General features: G+C 44.3%; 1 protein-coding gene across 2 annotated transcripts in view; it reads right to left on the bottom strand.

The window, feature by feature from the left end:
• Nucleotides 1-3733: 3733 nt before the first annotated feature.
• Nucleotides 3734-25361, bottom strand: part of GPA33 (glycoprotein A33) — a 50516-nt gene continuing 28888 nt past the window's right edge. For both annotated transcript variants that reach the window (XM_043446058.1, XM_043446051.1), the window contains exons 4-7: nt 22575-22727; nt 5525-5644; nt 4712-4844; nt 3734-4323 (exon numbers count right to left, since the gene is read on the bottom strand). In XM_043446058.1, coding sequence (XP_043301993.1) covers nt 4185-4323; nt 4712-4844; nt 5525-5644; nt 22575-22727 — 545 coding nt within the window. In that variant the 3' untranslated portion in view covers nt 3734-4184. The remainder of the gene's footprint in view (nt 4324-4711; nt 4845-5524; nt 5645-22574; nt 22728-25361) is intronic.

The raw sequence follows: 25361 nt of genomic DNA, 5'->3' as shown, positions 1-25361 counted from the left end.
ACAATATTGTAAAGTAATTAGCCTCCAATTAAAATAAATAAATTTAAAAAATAAATAAATAAAAGCAGATAAAGAGAAAAAAATATGCATTAATATTTGAAAGTCCAAGTGAGGATTACTTGAAAAACTGTCTCAAGTGCCTAATGAGTGTCTAGCAAACAATCTTCCCTCAAACATGGGTCTCTTTTCTTCTTTTCTTCTTTCTTTTTCTTGGCCTCTTTTGTCAAACACGGTAAGGCTATGAACCATCAGCTGGAAACCTGAATTGGGAAGGAGGCTGTACTGCTGGGCTAATGGTGACTGTAAGGGAACCGAAGATAATCTGATTGTCATTGAGTTTATGGCTTGAAATAAATACAGCAGTAGAGTAGTCTTATCAACTCATAAAGTAATTTAAGACCAAAGTAAAAGAGACCTGAAATGGAGGACAGAAGATTCAGCACCACCCCCTTTTTCACTTTGAAAATTCCTTGTTTTCCTTCAAGATGCAACCTACAGGTCACCTCTTTGAAGCTTTCCCAAAGCCCTCTGGCTGAGTAACTCAGGCCCCTGTACTGCATTCTCATGGCATCTTCTCCATCTCACATGACCACGCTCCCGCCTGTCACTTCCATCAGGAGGATCATAGCACCTCCTCAGTAATGATGTCATAGTGAGCTCTATATCCAGTACTGTGTTTGGCACATTGTTGTTGCTAATCAGTCACTCAGTCATGTCCAGCTCTTTGCAACCCCATGGACTGCAGCATGCCTGGTTTCCCTGCCCATCTCCCGGTGCTTGCTCAAACTCATGTCCATTGAGTCGGTGATTCCATCCAACTGTCTCATACTCTGTGGTTCCCTTCTCCTCCTGCCTTCAATCTTTCCCAGCATTAGGGTCTTTTCTAGTGAGTCAGTTCTTTGCATCAGGTGGCCAAAGTATTGGAGCTTTAGCTTCACAGCATTAGTCCTTCCAATGAATATTCAGGACTGATTTCCTTTAGGATTGACTGGTTTGATCTCCTTGCAGTCCAAGGGACTCTCAAGAGTCTTCTCCAACATGACAATTCGAAAGCATCAATTCTTCAGCACTCAGCATTCTTTATGGTCCAACTCTCACATTCATACATGACTACTGGAGAAACCATAGCTTTGACTAGACAAAGTAGTGTCTCTGCTTTTTAATATGGTGTCTATGTTGGTCATAGCTTTTCTTCCAAGGAGCAAGCATCTTTTAATTTCATGGCTGCATGTGAATTTCATGTAATTTCACTGCTGTCATCATCTGCAGTGATTTTGGAGCCCACGAAAATAAAGTCTGTCCCTGTTTCTGCTGTTTCCTCATCTATTTGACATGAAGTGATGGCACCAGATGCCATGATCTTAGTTTTTTTAATGTTGAGTTTCAATTTTTTCACTCTCCTCTTTCACCTTCATCAAGAGGCTTTTTAGTTCTTCGCTTTCTGCCATAAGGGTGATGTCATCTGCATATCTGAGGTTATTGATATTTCTCCTGGCAATCTTGATTTCAGCTTGTGCTTCATCCAGCCTGGCATGTCACTGATGTACTCTGCATATAAATTAAATAGGGTGACAATAATACAGCCTTGAAGTACACCTTTCCCAATTTGGAACCAGTCCATTGTGCCATGCCTGGTTCTAACTGTTGCTTCTTGACCTGCATACAGGTTTCTCAATGTGTAAACATAGCAGGAGCTCACAAAATATTAATTGCTGAAGGAATGTGGTGGGTTCCAATCTCCCTCGTTTTCTTACGCAAGCCTGGAGCTAAGGCGGGTGAACTTTCAGAGCCCTTCCAGGGGCAGAGAGGTCAGCCAGGTCAGGGCTGGGGGAGGTGGCCACCTCCTTTCCACCACTTTCAAGATCATGTGTGTAAAACTTTGCACCAGGAGGGCTGGGAGACACCCAAAGTATCTAGAGGACAAGGAAATGGCCTTGAACAGGACACGGTGACAAAAAAATATTATTCATTCAACAAAAATGCATCAAGTTTTGTGTGAATATGTGCCAGGCCATGAGTAAGATCAGTTCCTATTCTCACGAACCTCACAGGCCTAGGCAGACACAGACCATGGTAATGACAGTACTGTGGAACAGGTGCAAGACAGGGGTACATAGGTCAAGAGGACTTTGAATGTGTGGTGGGAGAGGGTGACAGAGCTGAATGCTTGGGGAGGAGGAAGAATCACCAGATTTCTGACAGTTGGAATGGGGGTCTGCTTTCTTCCCTCTCTCAGGAGTGGCGCTCTTTGGGGTATATCTGGCCAGAGCCTCTCCACCACCTTCCTTAGAGTGTATGCACCGAATCCCAGGTCCATGTGTTCTTTCTGATGTTGCAGGCACCTGGAATATTCCTCCATAATCAGGCAGGGCTCTGTCCTGTCCCCAGCAATCATTGCCTGACCCTAGTATGTCTACAAGCAATGGGACCCACAGGCTCTGACCCAGTTCTCTCCTCGACTCCCTCACCTCACCTCACCTCTCCCAGAAAGCCCAAGAGAGGCCCACAGCAGGCTGACACACGACAATGAACGACATAATCTCTACCTAGATGTGAATAAAACCCACTTTAAAAAAGAAATAAGAATTTCCACTGACAATTTTATTATTACTGACAGCATTTTGAATGAACCAAAGAATTTAACAAAACACATAAAAATATATTTATATAAAAATACATAAAAAATATATTTTAAATTCCCTTGGACTGCAAGGAGATCAAGCCAGTCAAACCTAAAGGAAAGCAGTCCTGAATATTCATTGGAAGGACTAATGCTATGAACCTAAAGGACAACAGATTTACAGATTTGCTTTTCTGATCATTCAGAGAAAAAAGAAATGATAATGTTTACTTACTGGTAAATTGCATTTGAGTGAAACTAGCTCCTGGATCACAAGACCCAAGCAGCCAGGACACTGCCGAGCTCTTGGGAAGAGAAGTAAACGACCAACAGGTGAGAGGCTATGGGAGGGGCAACTAGACAGCCAGCCAGCAAAGCAGATCTGGCAGCCCAGCCAAGATAGGAACAGACCGGGCAGTGCAGGGATTAGGTATCAGGAAGCAGAGATGGGCATGTCAGTTACTCTGGCCTTAAGAAGAATCACTATGACCACAGGACCAGCTGCAAACTAACTCCAGTGTATGTACTCACATGAGTATGTGTTCATTTAAATCATCTCTTCCTTCATTCATGAAATTAGCAAGTGGGTTTGGGTGGGAGTCATCTTTGTGTCTCGGGGACCAGGGAGGGGAAGGTCCAATCTACGAAAGCAGTTTCCTAAATTTAGCTGGACTGAGCCTGCTAGAAGGGCTGAGACTGTGAGGGCTCCAGGAAAAGCAGGGGGTTGAGGCCCAGGCCCTGCTCCAGGAGGCAGGACTATACACAGAGGGAGAGACACTCAGACAATTGTGCCATGTGGCCTGTGATGGGTGTGGGACAAAGTAACAAGATTGCCCCCATCTGTGTGTGAGATTAGGATGGGGTTATAGAGTTCCCTTGGATTTGAGACGGGCCTGGAGGGACAGGTAGGATTTGATAGACAGAGATGGGAGTTTCATGGGCATTCCCAGCCAAATGGAGAAAGCAAAGCCTCATGAGGGAGTGCGCAGTGGGAGTTGAGGTGGCCCTTGCAGGGAGCATCTGGAATGTTCAGAAAAGTTGTGGGAGATGCAGCTGGAGAGGGAGTTTGAAGTCAGGCCAACATGGATCCAAAGCAAGGAGTTCACACCAAAGTTGGATAAATGAAGTCTTTGTGTACTCATTTATTCTTTCATTCATTCAACAAAAATGTATTGCATGCAAAACCTCTGCCAGGTGCTGTTCCCCTGGATGCTGGGCACACAGTGGGGAGGGCAACTTCTGCCCTCCTGAGGCTAGTATCACCTCTGGGGAGCAGGAGTGCCATGGGGAAGTGGAGGCTGCTGCCTAGTCCAGGGTGAAGGGCCCTGAGCTGTAATAGGAGGGTCACTTCAAAGGGGAGGGCACTTGGCAGGTCAGTCAGAAGTGACGTCCCCTTGGCTAGGCCAAGACAAGTCCTCCAGCAGCCAACATGGGGAATGAAGCATCCCTCAATAACTGGGGCAAAGGGTCAGAAAAGTCAGGTTTGGAAAGGAGAGGAGAGGCCTTGAGGCAGGGGGATGACCCCTTAATCCTCCCACTGACCCCAGCCTGCAGCAGGCCTGGATCATCGGCCAGCCTGGTCAAGGGTCTCTCGGCCAGCGTCCCTCCTGTCTTCATGCCTGTAGTCATCCTCTCCCTCCTCTTCCTGTCTTCTGGAAATCTCTGTCAGCTGCTCTGGTGGCTCCCGGTAGGCCGCCCGGTTCCTGCAGGCATTGAGGACAGAGGGGAAGGGTTCACACTCACCCACTCAGGACTGAGGGAGCCGGGTCTAGTGCTTGCTATGAGGAGAGACCAGCCTGTGAGAGAGGCTTGCCCCCACACCTGGCCCTGGACACCCACAGGAAACTCTACCCTGGGATTAGAGACTGGAGAACCATGGGCCCTGGAGTCATGTCCCAGATAGCAATGCCACTTTATGATTTGGGTGAATCATTTACTCTTTTCTCAACTATAAAATGGGATGGATAAAAGTTGTTTTTATTGTTAACAGCTGCCCCCTGAGGTGCTATGAGAGGAAGAGGCTGTGAGGAGCTGGGGCACATCTTCCTAACGTGCTTACACCCTTGCCAACAGGCTGCCCCCGACACTCACGGCCGTGCGACGTCGGTGTCCTCAGCCTTGCCGGTGTCCCGGCAGCAGCAGCAGTAGAGGATGATGCCGAAGATGACGAGAGCCGCAGCCACGCCCCCAGCGATGCCCGCATACAGAGCCACGTTCATGGAGGCTGGGAGAGACAGAGCCGCAAGTCCTGTGAGCCCTAACCGCAGTTCCCAACTCGAGCCCATAACACAAGATGCAGGGTGCGCATGCCAGGGATGCGGAACGACAGTAGCCAGTGTCCCCGATGTGAGAGGTGGTCCTCCCAGGCTCTGAGTGGAGCCTGCCTTCCCAGCCCAAGGGGCAGTGCCCAGCAGCACGGCCTCCTGGGCATGACCAGACAAGGCTGGAGGATGCTTTTCAGGATGCAAGTGTAGAAAACACCAGATGGCCAACAGATCCGAGCTACTCAGGCTCCAAAAGAGCCCTCAGGTGTCATGCCAGCTCCTACTCTAGCTCATTTCCAAGCAGGTCAGGGTGTCCCTCCCCGAATGATGGGGAATGACTCTGTGGAAGCCAGGTCTGGGCACTTCCCCCAGGCCCACAGAGCAACCCTAAGGGTAGGACTAAGGTCTCTAGAAGCCAATCTTAGGTGCTATTTCCAAACAACAAAGGGAACTGGGCTAGTCTCCAGATGAGGGGAGCCTGGGACAGGAGCATCTGGTCATCACCTCAGCCACCCTGCCAATGGGAGACCCCAAAGAGGCTGCCCGGCTCACCTCCCAGTCAGCTGACTCTTTGGATCCCCAGCCAGTCACCTTCTGGCCTTCACCCTCCCTCTCTCCCTCCATCCCAAACTGCTCTTACGAGGTCTGACAGCCACAGTGATGTTGCAGGACTCGGTCCCCACCTCATTGCTGGAGATGCAGATGTAGTAACCCGACATTTCTGTGGAGATGTTCTTCAGAGAGAAGGTCTGTCCTGTGACTGGGATGCAAGAAGAGTCGGGCTGAGGAGACAGTCCATCATAGTAGAATAGAAACAGCTAGGAAGGAATGTGGGCTTCTGAACTCTTATGTATATAAAAGCATTGCCACTGAACATGTTTGAGTCTCATCTGTAATGTGGACAAAATATCCTCCTCTAGGGCTGCAGAACGATTAAACCAGGTGGACTGCACCATTCTGAAGTGTTTAGAATTCAGGCAGGAACCGTGTGTTTGAAGCCACATTAATTTTGTGACTTTGGGCAAGGAACTTAGCTTCATTAAATCTGTTTATTTATAAATAAAATAATAATAGTGCCTTCACAATAGGGTAATTGTGAACATGAAATAAACTACAAATGAATATAAGCCCACAATCAAATGCCTGATGTAAATGCTTAGGAAAATAGGAAAAGGAGTATGTCAAGGCTGTATATTGTCACCCTGCTTATTTAACTTATATGCAGAGTACATCATGAGAAACACTGGGCTAGAGGAAGCACAAGCTGGAATCAAGATTGCCAGGAGAAATATCAATAACTTCAGATATGCAGATGACACCACACTTTATGGCAGAAAGTGAAGATGAACTAAAGAGCCTCTTGATGAAAGTGAAAGAGGAGAGTGGAAAAGATGGCTTAAAGCTCAACATTCAGAAAACTAAGATCATGGCATCCGGTCCCATCACTTCATGGCAGATAGATGGGGAAACAGTGGAAACAGTGGCTGACTTTATTTTTCTGGGCTCCAAAATCACTGCAGATGGTGACTGCAGCCATGAAATTAAAAGACACTTACTCCTTGGAAGTAAAGTTATGACCAACCTAGACAGCCTATTAAAAATTCCAGACATTACTCTGCCAGCAAAGGTCCGCCTAATCAAGGCTATGGTTTTTCCAGTGGTCATGTATGGATGTGAGAGTTGGACTATAAAGAAAGCTGAGTGCCGAAGAATTGATGCTTTTGAACTGTGGTGTTGGAGAAGACTTTTGTGAGTCCCTTGGACTGCAAGCAGATCCAACCAGTCCATCCTAAAGGAGATCAGTCCTGGGTGTTCATTGGAAGGTCTGATGTTGAAGCTGAAACTCCAATACTTTGGCTACCTGGTGCAAAGAGCTGACTCATTGGAAAAGACCCTGATGCTGGGAAAGACTGGGGGCAGGAGGAGAAGGAGATGATGGAGGATGAGATGGCTGGATGTCCATCGACTTGATGGACATGGGTTTGGGTAAACTCCAGGAGTTGGTGATAGACAGGGAGGCCTGGTGTGTTGCGGTTCATGGGGTCACAAAGAGTAGGACACGACTGAGCAATTGAACTGAAAATGCTTAGGAAACATAATATGCATTGTATATTACATAGAAATGTTTTATAATTAGATTATATGGTTATAACAACTTTTATGATCTTCAGAAACAGAATTCCTCAGCTTAGACTCATGTGAAAGCAGGCTTTAGAACCTCAAGGACTCTGGCTTCTATATTTCTCTACCATGAGTGGTATGTGTGTGAGTGTATATGGTATTTGTATGTTGTGTATGTATGTATATGTGTGGTGGGATAGGGAGGAGGCAGGCACTCAGTCTAGACTCTTCCTCTTTCTTTTCCACCACTTAAGTAAGCCATTTAACTTCTGTGAGCTGTAGTTACTTCATCTGGAAGTGGGAGGGAAAGTATCTGATCCTCCCAAATTCAGGGCGATGGCCTAGATGTCCTCATGAGAAGACGTTCTACTAAATCTATGATCCTACAAATGTCTTCACCTTGAAAGGGAAAGCTAAAGCATAAAACATAAATGTTTGGACAAATTTATATATCCCATCCTCAATGATGGGCTTTCCTGGTGGTGCTAGTGGTGAAGAAACCCCCTGCCACTGCAGCAGACATAAGAGATGCGGATTCAATCCCTGGGTCGGGAAGATCCCCTGGAGGAGAGCAACCCACTCTGGCAACCCACTCCAGTATTCTTGCCTGGAGAATTCCATGGACAGAGAAGCCTGGCAGGCTACAGTCCATGAGGTCTCCAACAGTTGGACACAACTGAAGCAATTCAGCACACACACACACACACACACACACACACACACACATCCTCACTGACGCTCTGCCATAACCACTAACATGAGAGAAGAGTTAGTGACCTTTGTCCTCTAATTTGCTGCAGAGCCAGCCTCCCCTGCTGTCACTCCCTCCGAAGGAAATATTCTAAATTGCAAATAAGATCTGAGTGACATTTCAGAGACAGTCCCTCATCTTCAATAATAAGTCCAAGTTTCTTAACATGGACGTGTTGTTACAGATCTGGCCTTGACAATATAGCTTTCAGTTCCATTCAGTTCAATCGCTCAGTCGTGTCCAACTTTTTGTGACCCCATGGACTGTAGCACACAAGGCCTCCCTGTCCATCACCAACTCCTGGAGTTTACTCATATTCATGTCCATTGAGTTGGTGATTCCATCCAACCATCTCATCCTCTGTCATCTCCTTCTCCTCCTGCCTTCAACCTTTCTGAACATCAGGGTCTTTTCAAATGAGTCAACTCTTCACATCAGGTGGCCAAAGTATTGGAGTTTCAGTTTCAACATCAGATCTTCCAATGAACACCCAGGACTGATCTCCTTTAGGATGGACTGGTTGGATCTGCTTGCAGTCCAAGGGACTCACAAAAGTCTTCTCCAACACCACAGTCCAAAAGCATCAACTGATGCTTCAGTGCTCAGTTTTCTTTATAGTCCAACTCTCACATCCATACATAACTACTGGAAAAACCATAGCCTTGACTAGATGGACCGTTGTTGGCAAAGTAATGTCTGGGCTATTTAATATGCTGTCTAGGTTGGTCATAACTTTACTTCCAAGGAGTAAGCGTCTTTTAATTTCATGGCTGCAGCCACCATCTGCAGTGATTTTGGAGCCCAAAAATAGAAAGTCTGCCACTGTTTCCACATCTATCTGCCATGAAGTGATGAGACCGGATGCCATGATCTTAGTTTTCTGAATGTTGAGCTTTAAGCCATCTTTTTCACTCTCCTCTTTCACTTTCATCAAGAGGCTCTTTAGTTCATCTTCACTTTCTGCCATAAAGGGTGGTGTCATCTGCATATCTGAGGTTATTGATATTTCTCCCGACAATCTTGATTCCAGCTTGTGCTTCCTCCAGCCCAGTGTTTCTCATGATGTACTCTGCATACATACATTAAATAAGCAAGGTGACAATATACAGCCTTGACAATATAGAACAGTTAGAACCAGTCTGTTGTTCCATGCCCAGTTCTAACTGTTGCTTCCTGACCTGCACACAGATTTGTCAAGAGGCAGGTCAGGTGGGCTGGTATTCCCATCTCTTTCAGAATTTTCCACAGTTTATTGTGATCCACACAATCAAAGGCTTTGGCATAGTCAATAAAGCAGATGTTTTTCTGGAACTCTCTTCCTTTTTGGATGATCCAGCGCATGTTGGCAATTTGATCTCTGGTTCCTCTGCCTTTTCTAAAAGGCAGCTTGAACATCTGGAAGTTCACAGTTCACGTACTGTTGAAGCCTGGCTTGGAGAATTTTGAACATTACTTTACTAGTGAATGGGATGAATGCAATTGTGTGGTAGTTTGTGCATTCTTTGGCATTGTCTTTCTTTGGGATTGAAATGAAAACTGACCTTTTCCAGTCCTGTGGTCACTGCTGAGTTTTCCAAATTTTCTGACATATTGAGTGTAGTACTTTCAGAGCATCATCTTTTAGGATCTGAAATAGCTCAATTGGAATTCCATCACCTCCACTAACTGTTCGTAGTGATGCTTCTTAAGGCCCACTTGACTTTACATTCCAGGATGTCTGGCTCTAGGTGATTGATCACACCATCGTGATTATCTGGGTCGTGAAGATCTTTTCTGCACAGTTCTTCTGTGTATTCTTGCCACCTCTTCTTAATATCTTCTGCTTCTGTTAGGTCCATATCATTTCTGTCCTTTATTTTGCCCATTTTTGCATGAATTGTTCCCTTGGTATCTCTAATTTTCTTGAGGAGATCACTAGTCTTTCTCATCCTATTGATTTCCTCTATTTCTTTGCACTGATCACTGAGGAAGGTTTTCTTATCTCTCCTTGCTATTCTTTGGAACTCTGCATTCCAATGGGTATATCTTTCCTTTTCTTCTTTGCTTTTGGCTTCTCTTCTTTTCACAGCTATTTGTAAGACCTGTTCAGTCAGCCATTTTGCTTTTTTGCATTTCTTTTTCTTGGGGATGGTCTTGATCCCTGTCTCTTGTGCAGTGTCACAAACCTCCATTCACAGTAATCCAGCTTTACCTCTTACTAGTTCCCCTGGTGGCCAGTTCTTTCCCTGCCCAGCTCTACTCTGTTGCAAGATTGTGTCTCAGTGTGAATTATTCTTGCCTGAATGTGCTACTCACTATACTTCCTCAAATATGATTTTTCCAACAATCTTGTATTGTGGATGGAACAATTATTTCAATCTCCAATGCCCTAGAGGTAACTGGAGGCTTGGAGAAATTAAGTGACTTCCCCAAGGTCACAAAAATAAGAAATGACAAAACAGTAACAAAAATTCATTTTTAGGTCTAGAATTCCCAAGAACAGTTGACAACTTTCTTTAAAAAAAAAAAAAATACAGAAAAGAGAACAGAGAGGGTGATAAGTAGAAAGACCATGCCAGGACCTCCCATATCATAGATGAAGAAGCACAGTTTATGAGTAATTGCCCCATTGTGGTCTCAGAAAACACCCCATGGAAGAGAACATGAATCTTGGTGTTCTGGACACTGCCACTTGCAGGAATGGCTGCAGGAACAGGCTGTGGTTTTAAAGGCTAGCATCATATAGAAACACATCATTTATTTTCAAAATGAGGCCTCTCTGACCAAGAAACTTTGTGAACAAGATTCCACATTTGATGGGGTGACCAACAAACCAATCTTAGGCTGCTGTGCCTGTGGAAATACCAAGTACAGACATATATTTTATGTGAATTTGTCTGAGAAGACACACCCAAAGGATTACCCACATGTTCACATCTATGGTTATTAAAGAACTTTGGCTTCTGGTTGGAGACAGGATGGCAGAGTAGAAGGACTTGAGCTCAACTCCTCCCACAAAAATACCAAAATCATATCTAACTGCTGAAACAACCACTGACAAAAAAGACTAGAACCCACCAAGAAAGATACTCTACATCCAAAGACAAAGAGGAAGCCACAATAAGATGGTAGGAAGGGCACATTCACAATACGCCCAATCAAATCCTATACCCACCAGATGGGCAACCCACAAGCTGGTAAATAATTATATCACAGAGGTTCTCTCACAGAAGTGAGAATTCTGAGCCTCACATCAGGCTGCCCAGCCTGGGGGTCTGGCACTGAGTGAGGGACTCCTCAGAGCACTTGGTTTTGAAGGCCAATAGGGCTTGATCACAGAAACTCCACAGAACTCTGCAAAACAGAAACCCAACTCTGTTGAGTTGCAGGGTGCACACAAGGTTTTATGTGCACTGGGACCCAGGGAAAAAGCAGTGACTTCATAGGAGCCTGAGACAGAAGTATTTGCTGGTTTTGTAGCATCTCCAGGGAAGGCAGGGGGTGGCTGTGGCCACCGTGGAGACAAAAACACTGGAGGCAGAGGTATGGGGGTGTACTCTATGGTGTGAGCTCTCCTGGAGGCTGCCATTTTGACCTGGCCCCACCCAACAGCTCTAGTGCTGGGATGCCTCAGGCCAAACAACAGACAGGGCAGGAACACAGCCCCACCCATCAGCAGAGAGGCTGCCTAAGGTCTTCCTGACCCCACAACCAACTCTAAACACAGAACCTACATGGTTCTGCCCACCAGAGGGGTAAGACCCAGCTCCACCCACCAATGGGCAGGCACCAGTCCCTCCCACCAGGAAGCTTGCATAAGCCTCTAGGAGAACCTCACAAACAAGGGAGCAGACACCAGAAGCAAGAGAAACTACAGACCTGCAGCTTGTGAAATGGAGATCAGAAAGTTAGACAAAATGTGACGGCCAGAAGCATGTGTTCCAGATGAAGAAACAAGATAAAACCCCTTAAGAAGATTAAGCACGGTGGAGATAGGAAATCTACCCAAAAAAGAATCCAGAATAATAATAGTAAAGATGACCCAAGGCCTCAGAAAAAGAATGAAAGCACAGATGGGGAAGATACAAAAATGGTGAAACAAAGAGCTAAAAGATATAAAGAACAAACAGCTGAACAATATAGTAACTGAAATGAAAAGTAAACTGGAAGGAATTAATAGTGTGAATGAGGTAGAACAACAGGTGAGGGAGCTTGAAGGCAGAGTGCTGAAAGTCACTGTGGCACACCACAATAAAGAAAAAGAGCGAGAAGAAATGAGCACTTATGGGGCAACGCTAAACACACCGGTGTTCACATTGTGGGGGTCCCAGGAGGAAAAGAGAGAGGGAGAAGGGCCCTGAGAAAATATTGGAAGAGACAAAAGCTGAAAACTCCCTAACATGGGGAAGGAAACCTGACCCAAGTCCAGGAAGTACAGAGAGTCCTATGTATGATAAACTCAATGAAGACCATGTCAAGAACACATATTCACCAAATTGACAAAAATTAAAGACCAAGAAAAAGTGTTAAAAGCAACAGGAAAAAGCAAAAAATAACACACAAGGGAATTCCCATAAAGTTATCAGCTTATTTTTCAAGAGAAACTCAGCATGCCAGAAGAGAGTGGCACAATATAAAGTGATAAAAGGGAAAAATCAGTACTTGTTTTGTAGTCCAGTATTTAAGACTCCATGCTCCAAATACAGGGGCATGGGCTTGATTCCTGGTCAGGGAACTAAGATCCTGCATGTTGCATGTTGTGGCTAAAAGACAAAAAGGGGAGGGGAAGCAAACTTACAACCAAGAATACTCTACCCAATAAAGCTCTTGCTCAGAATCAATGGAGAAATCAAAAGTTTTACAGACCAGCAAAAGCTAAGACAATTCAGTACAACCAAACCAGCTTTACAACAAATCCTAAAGGAATTTCTCTAGGTGGAAAAGAAAAAGGTACAAGAAAATTACAAATGGGAAAGCTTATCAGTAAAGGCAAATAAACAGTAAAGGTAAGAAATTATCCACACACAAATATGATATAGTAACCAGCAATCATGAGAAGAGGAGAGAACAAATGCAGCATAAGGAATATAATTTGAAATCAAAAGACCAGAACTCAAAACAATCTTGCATATATATAGACTGTTATTTCGAAACCTCATGCTAACTGCAAACCAAAAATAAACAATAGATACACATACAAAAAAGAAAAGGGAATCTAAACATAACACTAAAGTTTGTCATCAAATTGCAAGAAAACAGAAGAAAAAGGAGGGAAAAAACCCTACAAAAGCAAACCCAAAACAATTAACAAAATGGGAATAAGAAAATACATATCAATAATTACCTTAAATATAAATAGATTAAATGTTCCAACCAAGGGATATAGACTGACTGAATGGATACAAAAACAAGACTCAATATATACACTGTCTAGAAGAAACCCACTTCAGATCCAGGGACCCACACAAATTGAAAGTGAGGGTATGAAAAAGGGTATTCTATGAAAATGGAAATCAAAATCTGAAGTAGCAGGACTCATATCAGACAAAGTAGACTTCAAAATAAAGGCTGTTATAAGAGACAAAGAAGGACATTATGCAATGATCAAAGGATTAATCCAAGAAGAAGATATAACAATTATAACTATATATGCACCCAACATAGGAACACCTCAATATATAAAACAAATGATAACTGACCTAAAAAGAGAAATCGACAGTAACACAATAATAGTGGGAACTTTAACTCCCACTTACATCATTGGACAGATCATACAGACAGAAAATGAATAAGGACAGACTTCCTTGGTGGTCCAGTGGTTAAGACTCCACACTTCCAATGCAGGGGGCACAGATTTGGTCCCTGGTCAGGAAACTAAGATCCCACATGCTGTGTGATGTGACCAAAAGGATTTTTTTAAAAAAGAAAATTAATAAAGAAACACAGACATTAAATGAAACATTAAACCAGATAGACTTAACTGATATTTATAGAGTATTTCATCCAAAAGCAGCAGAATATACATTCTTCTTAAGTACACATTCTTCAGGATAAATCACATGCTAGGCCACAAAGCAAGTCTTGATAAATTTAAGAAAATTGAAAATATATCAAGCATCTTTTCTGACTACAATGCTAAAATATTAGAAATCAACTACAAGAAAACAAATACTGAAAAACACAAACACGTGGAGGCTAAATAATATGCTACTAAACAACAAATAAATCACTGAAGAAATCAAATAAAAGTTTTTAAATACCCACAGGAAAATGAAAATATAAAAGTAATGATTCAAAACCTATGGGATGCAACAAAAGTAGTTCTAAGAGGAAAGTTTATAGCAATACAATCTTACCTCAGAAAACAAGAAAAATCTCCAATAAACAACCTAAACTTACACCTAAAACAATTAGAGAAAGAAGAACAGACAAAACCCAAAGTTATCAGAAGGAAAGAAATCATAAAGATCAGAGCAGAAAGAAATGAAATAGAGACAAAGAAAACAATAGAAAATATCAATGAAACTAAAAGCCGGTTCTTTAAGAAGATAAAAAAAATTGATAAATGTTTAGCCAGATTCATCAAGAAAAAAAGGGAGAGGACTCAAATCAATAAACTTGGAAATGAAAAAGGAAAAGTTACAATGGACACCACAGAAATATAAAGGATCATAAGGGACTACTACAAGCAACCATACACCAATAAAATGGACAATCTGGAAGAAATGGCCAAATTTTAGAAAGGTATAATCTCCCAAGACTGAACTTAGAAGAATACAAAATATGAACTAATCACAAGAACTGAAATTGAAACTGTGATTTAAAACCTCCCAACTAATAAAAATCCAGAACCAGATGGCTTCATAGGCTAATCTACCTAACATTTAGAGAAGAGTTAACCAGAGTTCCAGTTATGCAATCCATTAGTACTTGGCACTTATATATAGAAAAGACTTAACACCTATCCTTCTGAAACTCTTGCAAAAATTACAGAGGAAGGAACACTCTCAAACTCCTTCTTTGAGGCCATCACCACCTTGATATCAAAACAAGACAAGGATACTACAAAAAAGAAAATTACAGGCCAATATCACTGATGAATATAGATGCAAAAATCCTCAACAAAATACTACTCAAACAAATCCAACAATACATTAAAAGGATCATATACCATGATCCAGTGGGGTTTATCCCATGGATGCAGGGCTTTTTCAATACCTGCAAATTAACCAAGTTAGTGTGATATAATGTGCTAACAAATTGAAGAATAAAAAGTATATGATCATCTCAATAGATGCAGAAAAGAAAAAATAGAAAGCTTTTGACAAAATTCAACACCTATGTATGATTAAAAAGAACTCCAGAAAGTAGGACGGATGGAAACTACCTCAACAAGATAAAGGCCATGTGTGACAAACCCACAGCTAACATTATACTCAGTGATGAAAAAGCTGAAAGCATTTCCCCAAGATCAGAAATAGGACAAGGATGTCCTTTGTTCAAACATAGTTTTAGAAGTCCTAGTCATAGCAATCAGAGAAGAAAAAAAAAAAGGAATCCAAATTGGAAAAGACGTGAGACCAGAAAATGACTAGATAGCATCAAAGAATTTGGTAAAGTTGCCAGATGCAAAATTAATACACAGAAATACACTTCTATGCACTAACAATGAAAGATGAGAAGGAGAAATTAAGGAAACAATTCCATTTACCATCACATCAAAAAGTATAAAATACTTAGGAAAAACCTACCTAAGGAGACAAAAAACCTGTACTCTGACAACTATGAGACACTGATGAAAGATATCAAAGATGACACAGATGGAAAGATACACCCTGGTCCTGGATTGAAGAAACCAATACTATCAAAATGACTACACTATCCAAGCCAATGGCATTTTTTTGCTGAGTTAAAACAAAAAGTTTTTAAATTTGTATGGAAACAAAAGACTTATAATAGCAAAAGAAATCTTGAGGGGGAAAAAAAGTGCAGAGCTGGAGGAGTCAGGTTCCCTGACTTCAGACTATACAACAAATTACAATAATCAAATCAGTGTGGTTCTGGCACAAAAACAGAAATATAAGTCAATGGAACAGGAGAGAAAGCCCAGAAATAAACCTACACATGTTTGGCCAATTCATCTACAACAAAGGAGGCACGATTAATATCAATACAATGGATAAAAGATGATTTCTTCAATCAGCAGTGCTGGGGTACCTGGACAGCTGCATGTGAAGAACGAAGTTAGAACATTCTCAACACCACACACCTGGCTTCCCTGGTGGCTCAGTGGTAAAGAACCCGCCTGCAATGCAGGAGCCGCAGGAGATGCAGGTTCGATCCCTGGGTCAGGAAGATCCCCTGGAGGCGGGCATGGCAACCCACTCCAGTATTCTTGCCTGGAGAATCCCATGGACAGAAGAGCCTGGTGGGCTACAGTCCCCACAGGGTTGCAAAGAGTTGGACACGACTGAAGTGACTTAGCACGCACGTACTAACACCACACACAAAAACAAACTTAAAGTGGATGAAAGATCTCAATATAAGACCAGGCAGTATACAACTTTTAGAGAAAAACATAGGCAGAACGCTTAATGACATACATCGTAACAATTTTTGGAGCCACCTCATAGAGTAATAAAAATTAAAAAATGGGATCTAATTAAACTTAAAATCCTTTGCACAGCAAAGGAGACCATAAACAAAATGAAAAAACAACACACAGGATGGGAGAAAATATTTGCGGACAACATGACCAACAAGGGATTATTTGCCAAAATATATAAACAGCTCATGTAGCTCAATATCAAAATAACAAACAATGCAATCAAAAAATGTGCAGAAAATCTAAATAAACAGTTCTCTAAAGAAGACGTACAGATGGCCAAAAAGCACATCATTAACTCAAAGATGCTCAACATCAGTAACTATTAGAGGAAGGCAAATTAAAACTACAAAGAGGTATCACCTCATCTGGCCAGAATGGTCATCATCAATAATCCTACAAACAATAAATGCTTGAGAGGTTGTGGAAAAAAGGGAACCCTCCTACAGTATTGGTGGGAATGTAAATTGGTACAACCACTATCGAGAACAGTACAGAATACTGTTCAAGAACAGAGCTACAATATGATCCAGCAATGCCACTCCTGGGCATACATCTAGGGAACGCCATACTTCAAAGAGATACATGCACCCCAGTGTTTATGCGCACTATGTGCAACAGCCAAGACATGAAAACAGCCTAAATGTCCATCAACAGACGAATGGATGAAGAAGTGGTACCTGTATACAATTAGTTCAGTCGCTCAGTCGTGTCCGACTCTTTGCAACCCCATGAATCGCAGCACACCAGGCCTCCCTGTCCATCACAAACTCCCAAAGTTTGCTCAAACTCATGCCCATCGAGTCAATGATGCCATCCAGCCATCTCATCCTCTGTCGTCCCCTTCTCCTCCTGCCCCCAATCCCTCCCAGCATCAGGGTCTTTTCCAACGAGTCAACTCTTCACATGAGGTGGCCAAAGTATTGGAGTTTCAGCATCAGTCCTTCCAATGAACACCCAGGACTGATCTCCTTTAGGATGGACTGGTTGGATCTCCTTGCAGTCCAAGGGACTCTCAAGAGTCTTCTTCAACACCACAGTTCAGAAGCATCAATTCTTCGGCGCTCAGCTTTCCTCACAGTCCAACTCTCACATCCATACATGACCTCTGGAAAAACCATAGCCTTGACTAGACAGACCTTTGTTGGCAAAGTAATGTCTCTGCTTTTTAATATGCTATCTAGGTCGGTCATAGCTTTCCTTCCAAGGAGTAAGCGTCTTTTAATTTCATGGCTGCAGTCACCATCTGCAGTGATTTTGGAGCCCTAAAAAATAAAGTCTAACACTGTTTCCACTGTTTCCCCATCTATTTCCCATGAGGTGATGGGACCAGATGCCATATATACAATTGCTCAGCCATAAAACAGAATGAAATAATGCCATTTGTGGCCACACAGATGGATTTAGAGATTATCTTACTAAGTGAAATAAATCAGAGAAAGACAGATATCATGTGATATCACTTATATGTGAAAGAAAGTGAAAGTGAAGTCTGACTCTTTGCGACCTGATGGACTGTAGCCTACCAGGCTCCTCCGTCCATGGCATTTCCCAGACAAGAGTACTGGAGTGGGTTGCCACTTCCTTCTCCAGGGGATCTTCCCGACCTAGGGATTGAAATCGGGTCTCCCACATTTTAGGCAGACGCTTTACTGTCTGAGCCACAAGGGAAGCCCACTTATGCGTGGAATCTAATAAAATGATATGAGGGGAGCTTATTTACAAAACAAAACAGACTCACAGATTTAGAAAACAAACATGGTTGCCAAAGGGGAAATGCAGGGAAAGGGATAAATTAGGAGGCTGAGATTAGCATATACACACTACTATATATAAGATAGTCAACAAAAACCTACAGTATAGCACAGTAACTTAAATGGGAAAAGAACCTGAAAAAGAATAGATATATGTATATGTATAACTGAATCATTCTGAAACTAACACATTTTAAATCAACTATACTCCAATATAAAATAAAATTTTTTTTAAAAGAAAGAAAAAGATATATTATACAAGCAATGGAAGCTCATTATAAAAACTTATACATATTTTACATTATGCTCATTGCAATAATATGTACATAACATACAATAATGTATGACATAAAATTATTACTTCCATTTAGTCTAATCTAGAAAATCTTGCTATGCTCATCACATCAGTTCAAAGCAGGATGAAGAGGGTCCCTATCCTTTGGTGTATATAAGGGAGAACAGACATAAAGCAATGGTGATTACATAGTGATTAGAGTTCATAATGGGAGCCCTATCAGATCTTAATCTCATCTGAAGGGTCAGAGGAGGCCTCTATGAAGAGCAGAGAACAAAATAAAAATCGTTCATAATCTCACCAGCTGGAAATAATAGCACTTTGATTTGAGATTATTTTCTTCCAATCCTTTCATATATACTTTCTCCAGCTTCATCCCCTGAAACTCAGCATGATAGTCTCTGGTTACTCATTCTCTATAACATGCTATTCCTTCTATCCTAGAATTTCATACCTTGGCAATTTTTCTGGAACACTGTTTACATGTGATAGTAACATATGATACTAAGAAAGGGTTTATGACCAAAGCAAGTTCAGCATGAGTTAGAGTTTCTGACGTGCTGACATCACCGGACACCTCTAACACGGGGTTATGGTATTAATGGCCCCATTTTCTAAGCCAATTGGGTTTTTATATTTTTAAGAGGCATCTTGAAGGAACGCAAAGCTATTCTGAGAAATACTCTATGAACCTGGACATGTTTCAGGCGTGTATGGCTCTTAACAGAGTCCCACTATTTTAGAACATGAAACTCAATCTGTGTGTTGAATGTACCCAGCACATTTCAGACAGATCAAGGTGGAAAGCCCCAGGCTCTTGCCAGGCTCTTCCCACTTCTCAGAGCCCAGCTTGGAGCTCCTGGCCTTGTTTAGGGTAGGGAACATGTGGCAGCCTAGGCCAGAGTCAGCACTTTCCTTCCCGTTTCTCAAAACAAACAATGGACATTAGAAGCTACTCTTGGATTAACCAGTGCACACACATTGCCACAAGACCTGTTTGGATTCTGGTTTGGAGCTCCCGAGTCCCTTTTCCTCTGGAAAAGACCCAATAGTTCTTGAAGTCTGACCAAAATGAATGTTTCTTCTGCAATGACACCTCGTGGTCAAGAAGGGGAACACATAGGACAGTAGGGTTTCCACATTGCCTCTGCTGCAGCTAGGGAGCAGTTTCCCTCCAGAGCAGCCCAGGTCAGTAAGAGACACTGATGTCAAATTGGCAAGGTTTGACTTTTCTGCCCCCTATCCCACCATCTCCCTGATCCCATGGTTTGTCAACAAGCTCAAACTGCCTTCAACAAGCCCGGCTGCTGGGAGCAACGTCCACGCCCACCCTTCAGAAAGCATGTGGGAGTGTGTGTGCGCACTGTGCCAGCCGTGTCCAACTCGTGTGACCCCATGAGCTGCAACCCGCCCGCCTCCTCTGTCCATGGGATTCTCCAGGCAAGAATGCTGGAGTAGGCTGCCACTTCCTCCTCCAGGGGATCTTCCTGACCCAGGGATCAAACCTGGGTCTCCTGTGTCTCTTGCATCGGCAGGTGGGTTCTTTTATCACTGAACCACCTGGGAAGCCCACCCTTCAGAACATCCTCCCCTAAAGTGCTCCCGCCCCTAGAATCACTTCTCCCGCCTTCCTTACTATGCAGATTCCTACTCCTTCAGTGCATGAAACTCAGCTGACTGACAGAGTTTACAAGGAAGTTCAGAGGTATCACATACGTGATTGCCTCTTACCCTCTCCACAGTCTTTGGGGAAGGCTGTATAATGATCATCCCAATCTTGCAGATGAAGATACTAACAGTCTGAGAGGCCAGGAGTGACAGAGGAAGCCAGAACTCAAATCCTCATTTGTTGATTCCAGATTCCCTGTCCTTTTAATGCTGGCTTATTCCCGCTGATCGAAATTAAAGGAAACAATCTCTAATGTTGAGAATTCTCTCTTTAGATGTAGAAGGTTGAGGAACTCTGCTCCCCAGATTGCCTACTGTGGATTGTTTCAAAATATTTTAAAAGTCAGAAACGGGTTTCAATTGACCCACAGAAGATGACATGATAGACTCTCTGGCTTCTAACAAGCAGAGGAATCTTTCACAGGAGAGCTGTGAGTCGGGTCCCCACATCCTACAGGGCAGGGGCCAGCCTCCCTAGTCCGATACGCAGGCCCTACATCATCTCTCATCTCAGCTTCTCTTCAGTGGTATCTCCCATCCTTCCTGCAGGCACAGTTCCTAAGCTTTCTCCACGCTTAGCCTACTTATTCTTAAGGAACCAGCTCAGACAACAGCTAATCATTCTACCAGGCACTCGGTCTCAGTATTTTATATGTACTTTTATTTAAACTTCACAATAGGACTTCCCTAACTCCACACTCCCAATGCAAGGGGCATGGGTTTGATCCCTGGTTGAGGAACTAAGATCTCACAGGCTGCAAAAAGAAGCCAAAAAAAAAAAAACTTCACAATATCCCTATGAAATAAATACTATTTTGTGCCCATTTTACAGATGTACAAATGAAGGCAAAGAGAGACTAGCTTGCCAAGGTCACACAGCTAACAAGCCAGGATTCAAGTCCATGCATGCTCCTAACCACCATGCTCTCCTGCCTGTTCAAGTGTCTCCTCCTTGAAGAAACCTTCTTTGACCCCTCTGGATTCTAGCACCACTGGATACAACCTATGGCAGCATTTCCCATCTTGTTACCCTCTGCTAGCTTCACTGACAGGTGGGTCAGTGGTAAAGAATCTGCCTGCCAATGCAGGAGAGGTAAGAGACAGAGGTTTGGTCCCTGGATCAGGAAGATCCCCTGGAGAAGGAAATGGCAACCCACTCCAGTATTCTTGCCTGGAAAATCCCATGGACAGAGGACTCTGGTGGGCTACAGTCCATGGGGTCACAAAGAGTTAATTGAGTGACTGAGCATGCACTCATGCAACCCTCTGCTCTACACACTCTGCTGGAAGGTCAGGTCAACCGGTGTCTGTGGCTGGCCTGTGACCATCTATGGAATCCCTGGGCTGCTCACAGCCCGGAGGCAGGAGGTCATACAGCCAGAGGAGAGCTGCCAACCAGTTTGGACACACTCAAGAAAAACTTGCCAGCCAGAAATATGTAAACAAATCCAGAAGCTTGTTGAAATCCATAATACATCTTCTATTTTATGTTCAATAGATTGGGTTCTACTAATTCTTTTTTTTTTTCTTTAACTTTCCAGAAGTTCTTGTTTTACCCCCAAACTAATGGTAGAGTGCTCAAGTTCCCCTCATTTGGCAGGAGCCCCTATCTGTGCCCTCACTTGGAGGGACTTGCTCTCCCATCTCATCTCCTCAGACCTGTTGTCTGTACCCACTGCTCCACCACCCACTTCCTTTCTGCCCACACTGGACAGAAAGTCTTCCCAGAAGTTAATCCAATGGGACTTCCCAGACCTTGTCTTTCTTGATCTTCAGCAGTGGTGGGTGCAGCTGACTAAGCAGCTGGTGGAAACAGGGCCCAGGGATTCCACTGGGGTTTTCCCACACTAGTCGACTCCAAGGTAATGGCAGCGGGATGTTTATACAGCTCCTTTTTTCTTTCTAGTTTGTTTCCTGATCGAAAGGTCAAATACTAAACTGCCTGGTGCAAAACCAGTCTCCTGGCAACCACAGCAGACTCTACCATTTCCTTCCCTGAGAATGTGGGAATCTCATAGCAGACCCAGTTGTGTAGTGGGGACCATACAATGGGGTTGAGTTTGGGGGTGGGAAGCAGAGCAGTCCGAGATGTATCTGCCTAGATAAGGGATGGAAATAGAAACTTCTCCACCCTTAAGTGGAGCCACAGAGTTAGACCAGAGGACTTAAATGTATACTTTAGGACATAATCATAATCAAAACTAAAATCCCACCAGTGCCTGTGCAGCGACTGGTTACTGATACATGCTTGCTTGAGAGAATTCAGTTATGGGGAATAAAGAAAACAAGTTAACATGCACGATGTAATTATCTGTCACAATAACCTATGAGGTAGGCACTATTATGAGAAAAATGCTGCTTAGAGAGATGGTCCGAGATAATCCAGTGCAAAATGCAGGGGGGAAGGGCAACCTTCAGGGGCATCTGACTGGTCAGCCCAGGGTCTCCTCTGGCAATGCTAACCACACCAGCGGCACCTCGATGTGGGGGGCTGGCCTTCCTTGCAGACCTTTTTACCTGGTGTGACTTGACGCTCTTGGTGCAGGACATTGTAGCTCTTCCAGCTGTACTGAGGGGCTGGGGAGCCCTCCTTTGACTGGCAGGTCAGCTGGATGTCGTTCCCAATGACGGTCTCTCCCTGGATGCTGCAGTCTGGCTTGGAGGGCGGCACTGTGTGGGGAGAGCCGAAGGGAAGCCGTGAATGGGTTGGGGCTTGGTGACAGCCGCTCCCTCGCCCCAGACACACATGCACTCCCTTGTTTGTTCACAGGCAGAGAAATGTAAAAACCTTGCTTAGCTCACTCGCCTGAGAAAACAGTCTGCAGGCTGGATTTGGCTGTAGTTTGCCTACCCTTGGTTTCAGTGAAAACCTCTCTCCCTGAAGCCCTTCAATGCTAACTTCTTAGGAATATTCCCTTCAGTTAAGCAGTACCCTCTTCCTGTGCTTTGCTGATGAAATGGAATGACCACAAGTGACTGGGTGATGGAAGAGACCCCTGGCGGCAGTGGGATTGTGTGCAGGGCAGAGAAAGAGGGCTGTGGAGATGGAGGGGACAGAAAGGAACAGACACACACAAAAAAGAAGCCCGCAGAAAGAAGGTGGCGGAAACCAACAGGCCACCCTCAACGCACAAGCCTGACCTGACCTCTTAGAACTCCTGAAGACCTCAAGCCAGGGCCGTTCACTCAACACTGTAAGTTACCATACCACTGTGTACAGTGGTTTGTTCTACAAAAATACTGTATTCCTGACTCTGCTGGGCATGGAGATGACATAGTGTGTGAGTTTTTGTGTTTAAGGAATTCAGTGGGGGAAAAAAAAAAGCAATGACCAGGCGGGACGCAACAATGCTGGGACAGGAAAGGCATGACAAAGGCATGACCCAATCATGAAGCCGGCAGTGGAGGTGGTGGGAGGGGCTGGAGAAAGACAGGGAGTGGTGCTCCAGCTGGAGGGAGCAGCCTGTGCAAAGGCCCTGAGGCAAGACTTCAGGTAGTGCCCTTCATGGGGGGAGGAAGAGGACACCCAGCGGAAAGTACTACTGCTGACTTCCCCAGGGGCACGCCTGTCCATTCTGCTTGCTTCTTTATATGCCCCCCTTGGATGGTTTGCTCGCCCCAGTAAAGAATGCTGCCCTTTCCACAATTCAGACTGCACAGGTGCATAGTCACAGGGCGTGGAGGGTGAATTCCCGTCTCTGCTTGGCCCAGAGCTGCTGGGAGAAGCTATCCAGGATGCTCCTCTCCCCTCTGGCCTCACATTTGCTCTGGTATTTGCTCTCCGACAAAGGCAGGTGGTTGCTGGGTGTGCCCCCTCATTTCCTGTTGTCTTGGTGAGGGGCAGTCAGGCGTGGAGCAGCGTGGGGCAAATCAAAGGCATTTCCCATTGCCACCCTGAACCTAAAAGGCCCTAGGTTCAAGAACAGGACTCAGGTATCCATGCCCAGACCCCAGAGACTGAAGCAGCCTGGGGAAGAAAAGGCTGCTACCCACCACTACTCTCACAAACAGCCCTCTGCCCTCCCTACTGGCCCAGCCAGCAGGTATCTGCAGGACAGAGAAAGTGAGCATCACTTCTGAGGAGACTGGCTCTGGTCAGAGCTGTTCCTGAGCCAAGCTTTATCTCTTGAGCTCTCTAGAGGTCCAGGAACATCCCTCCCTACCAGTAAAAACTCTCACCCTTGCTTCCCAGGTACTCCTTTAACAGGATCCTAACCTTTTATCCCACAAAAGAGATTGGCCACAAACACAATACCATCTTCGAAGTCTCTCATTGACTCAGAGCCATGCTAAGGGTGCATGACTAGTAGCCAGCATATGCTGAACATATCCAGTGACTAGCTTTCTTATGCCACGGTTTGCTGAGGGAAAATTATTAAAAACAAATCCCTAATCCACCCTAGAGGCAGCAGTAGAAATAACGGCAAACAAGGGACTAACCACTTCCTAGGAGACCCACCCTATGAAGGAATGTGTTAGGGTCGTTTCCCCAGGCCCTAAACCGCAGCCCTCAAACTGCTTTCCCACCTCAGCTCATCCTACGCACCCCCAGGCCTCACTCTGTCCAGCCCCTCCCCAAAACTGCCCTCCGCAGCCCTCACCATCAAGAACAACTAGGACCTAGAATCATACAGATCTAGTTCAAACAGCCCTTCCACCCGCTGAAGGGGGATGTAGGACTCTCGTAGATCTTGGTTTCTCAGATGGCGCGTCCCAGCTCCTAAATAGATTGTAGATTATACCTGAATATTTATAGAGGGCGGAGTGGTGGGAGGGAGCGGGTCCAGGCCTCTCCAAGGCCTGCGACTCCCGCTGCAGACGTCAGGGGGCGCCAGAGGCCGGGAAGACGACCGGTCCAGCCCGGCGGCGCCAGGCCCCGGGTCCCCGGGCCAGGTGACTGCCCCTTGGTGACCAAGACGGTTCCCCTCCTTCCGGAAGCTCCGTGCTCGCCTCAGTTTACTGTGAGGTCACGCAGCCTGAGTGGACAACCCCATATAATTCAAAAGCTTTTCAGCCTAAAATCAGCCCAGCAGCAAGCCGTTTGGAAATAAAACTTGTAAAAATCTTTTTTCCTGGGTTTACTTAACATATAGCACCAATTATCTTTCTTTTTAAAGCATAACAGTCTTTTCACCGAGTTTCATAATCTCAGATTAAATTTGTAGTCTTTGCCCTTGGAGTTCAACTAATTCATCTCTTAAAGTGCAGCTGGTCCTAAGAGAGGAGGGGGTGGAAATCCGGACATTCTCACTTGAGTCGGGCCCGGCCCCGCTGCCCTGCCTGAAACCAGCTTGCTACCAGAAA

The sequence above is a fragment of the Cervus canadensis genome, chromosome 2 (genome assembly GCF_019320065.1).
Source record: "Cervus canadensis isolate Bull #8, Minnesota chromosome 2, ASM1932006v1, whole genome shotgun sequence".
Taxonomy (NCBI): Eukaryota; Metazoa; Chordata; class Mammalia; order Artiodactyla; family Cervidae; genus Cervus; species Cervus canadensis.
Note: the sequence above shows the minus strand (reverse complement) of the source record. Positions and strands in the feature narration are given on the sequence as shown.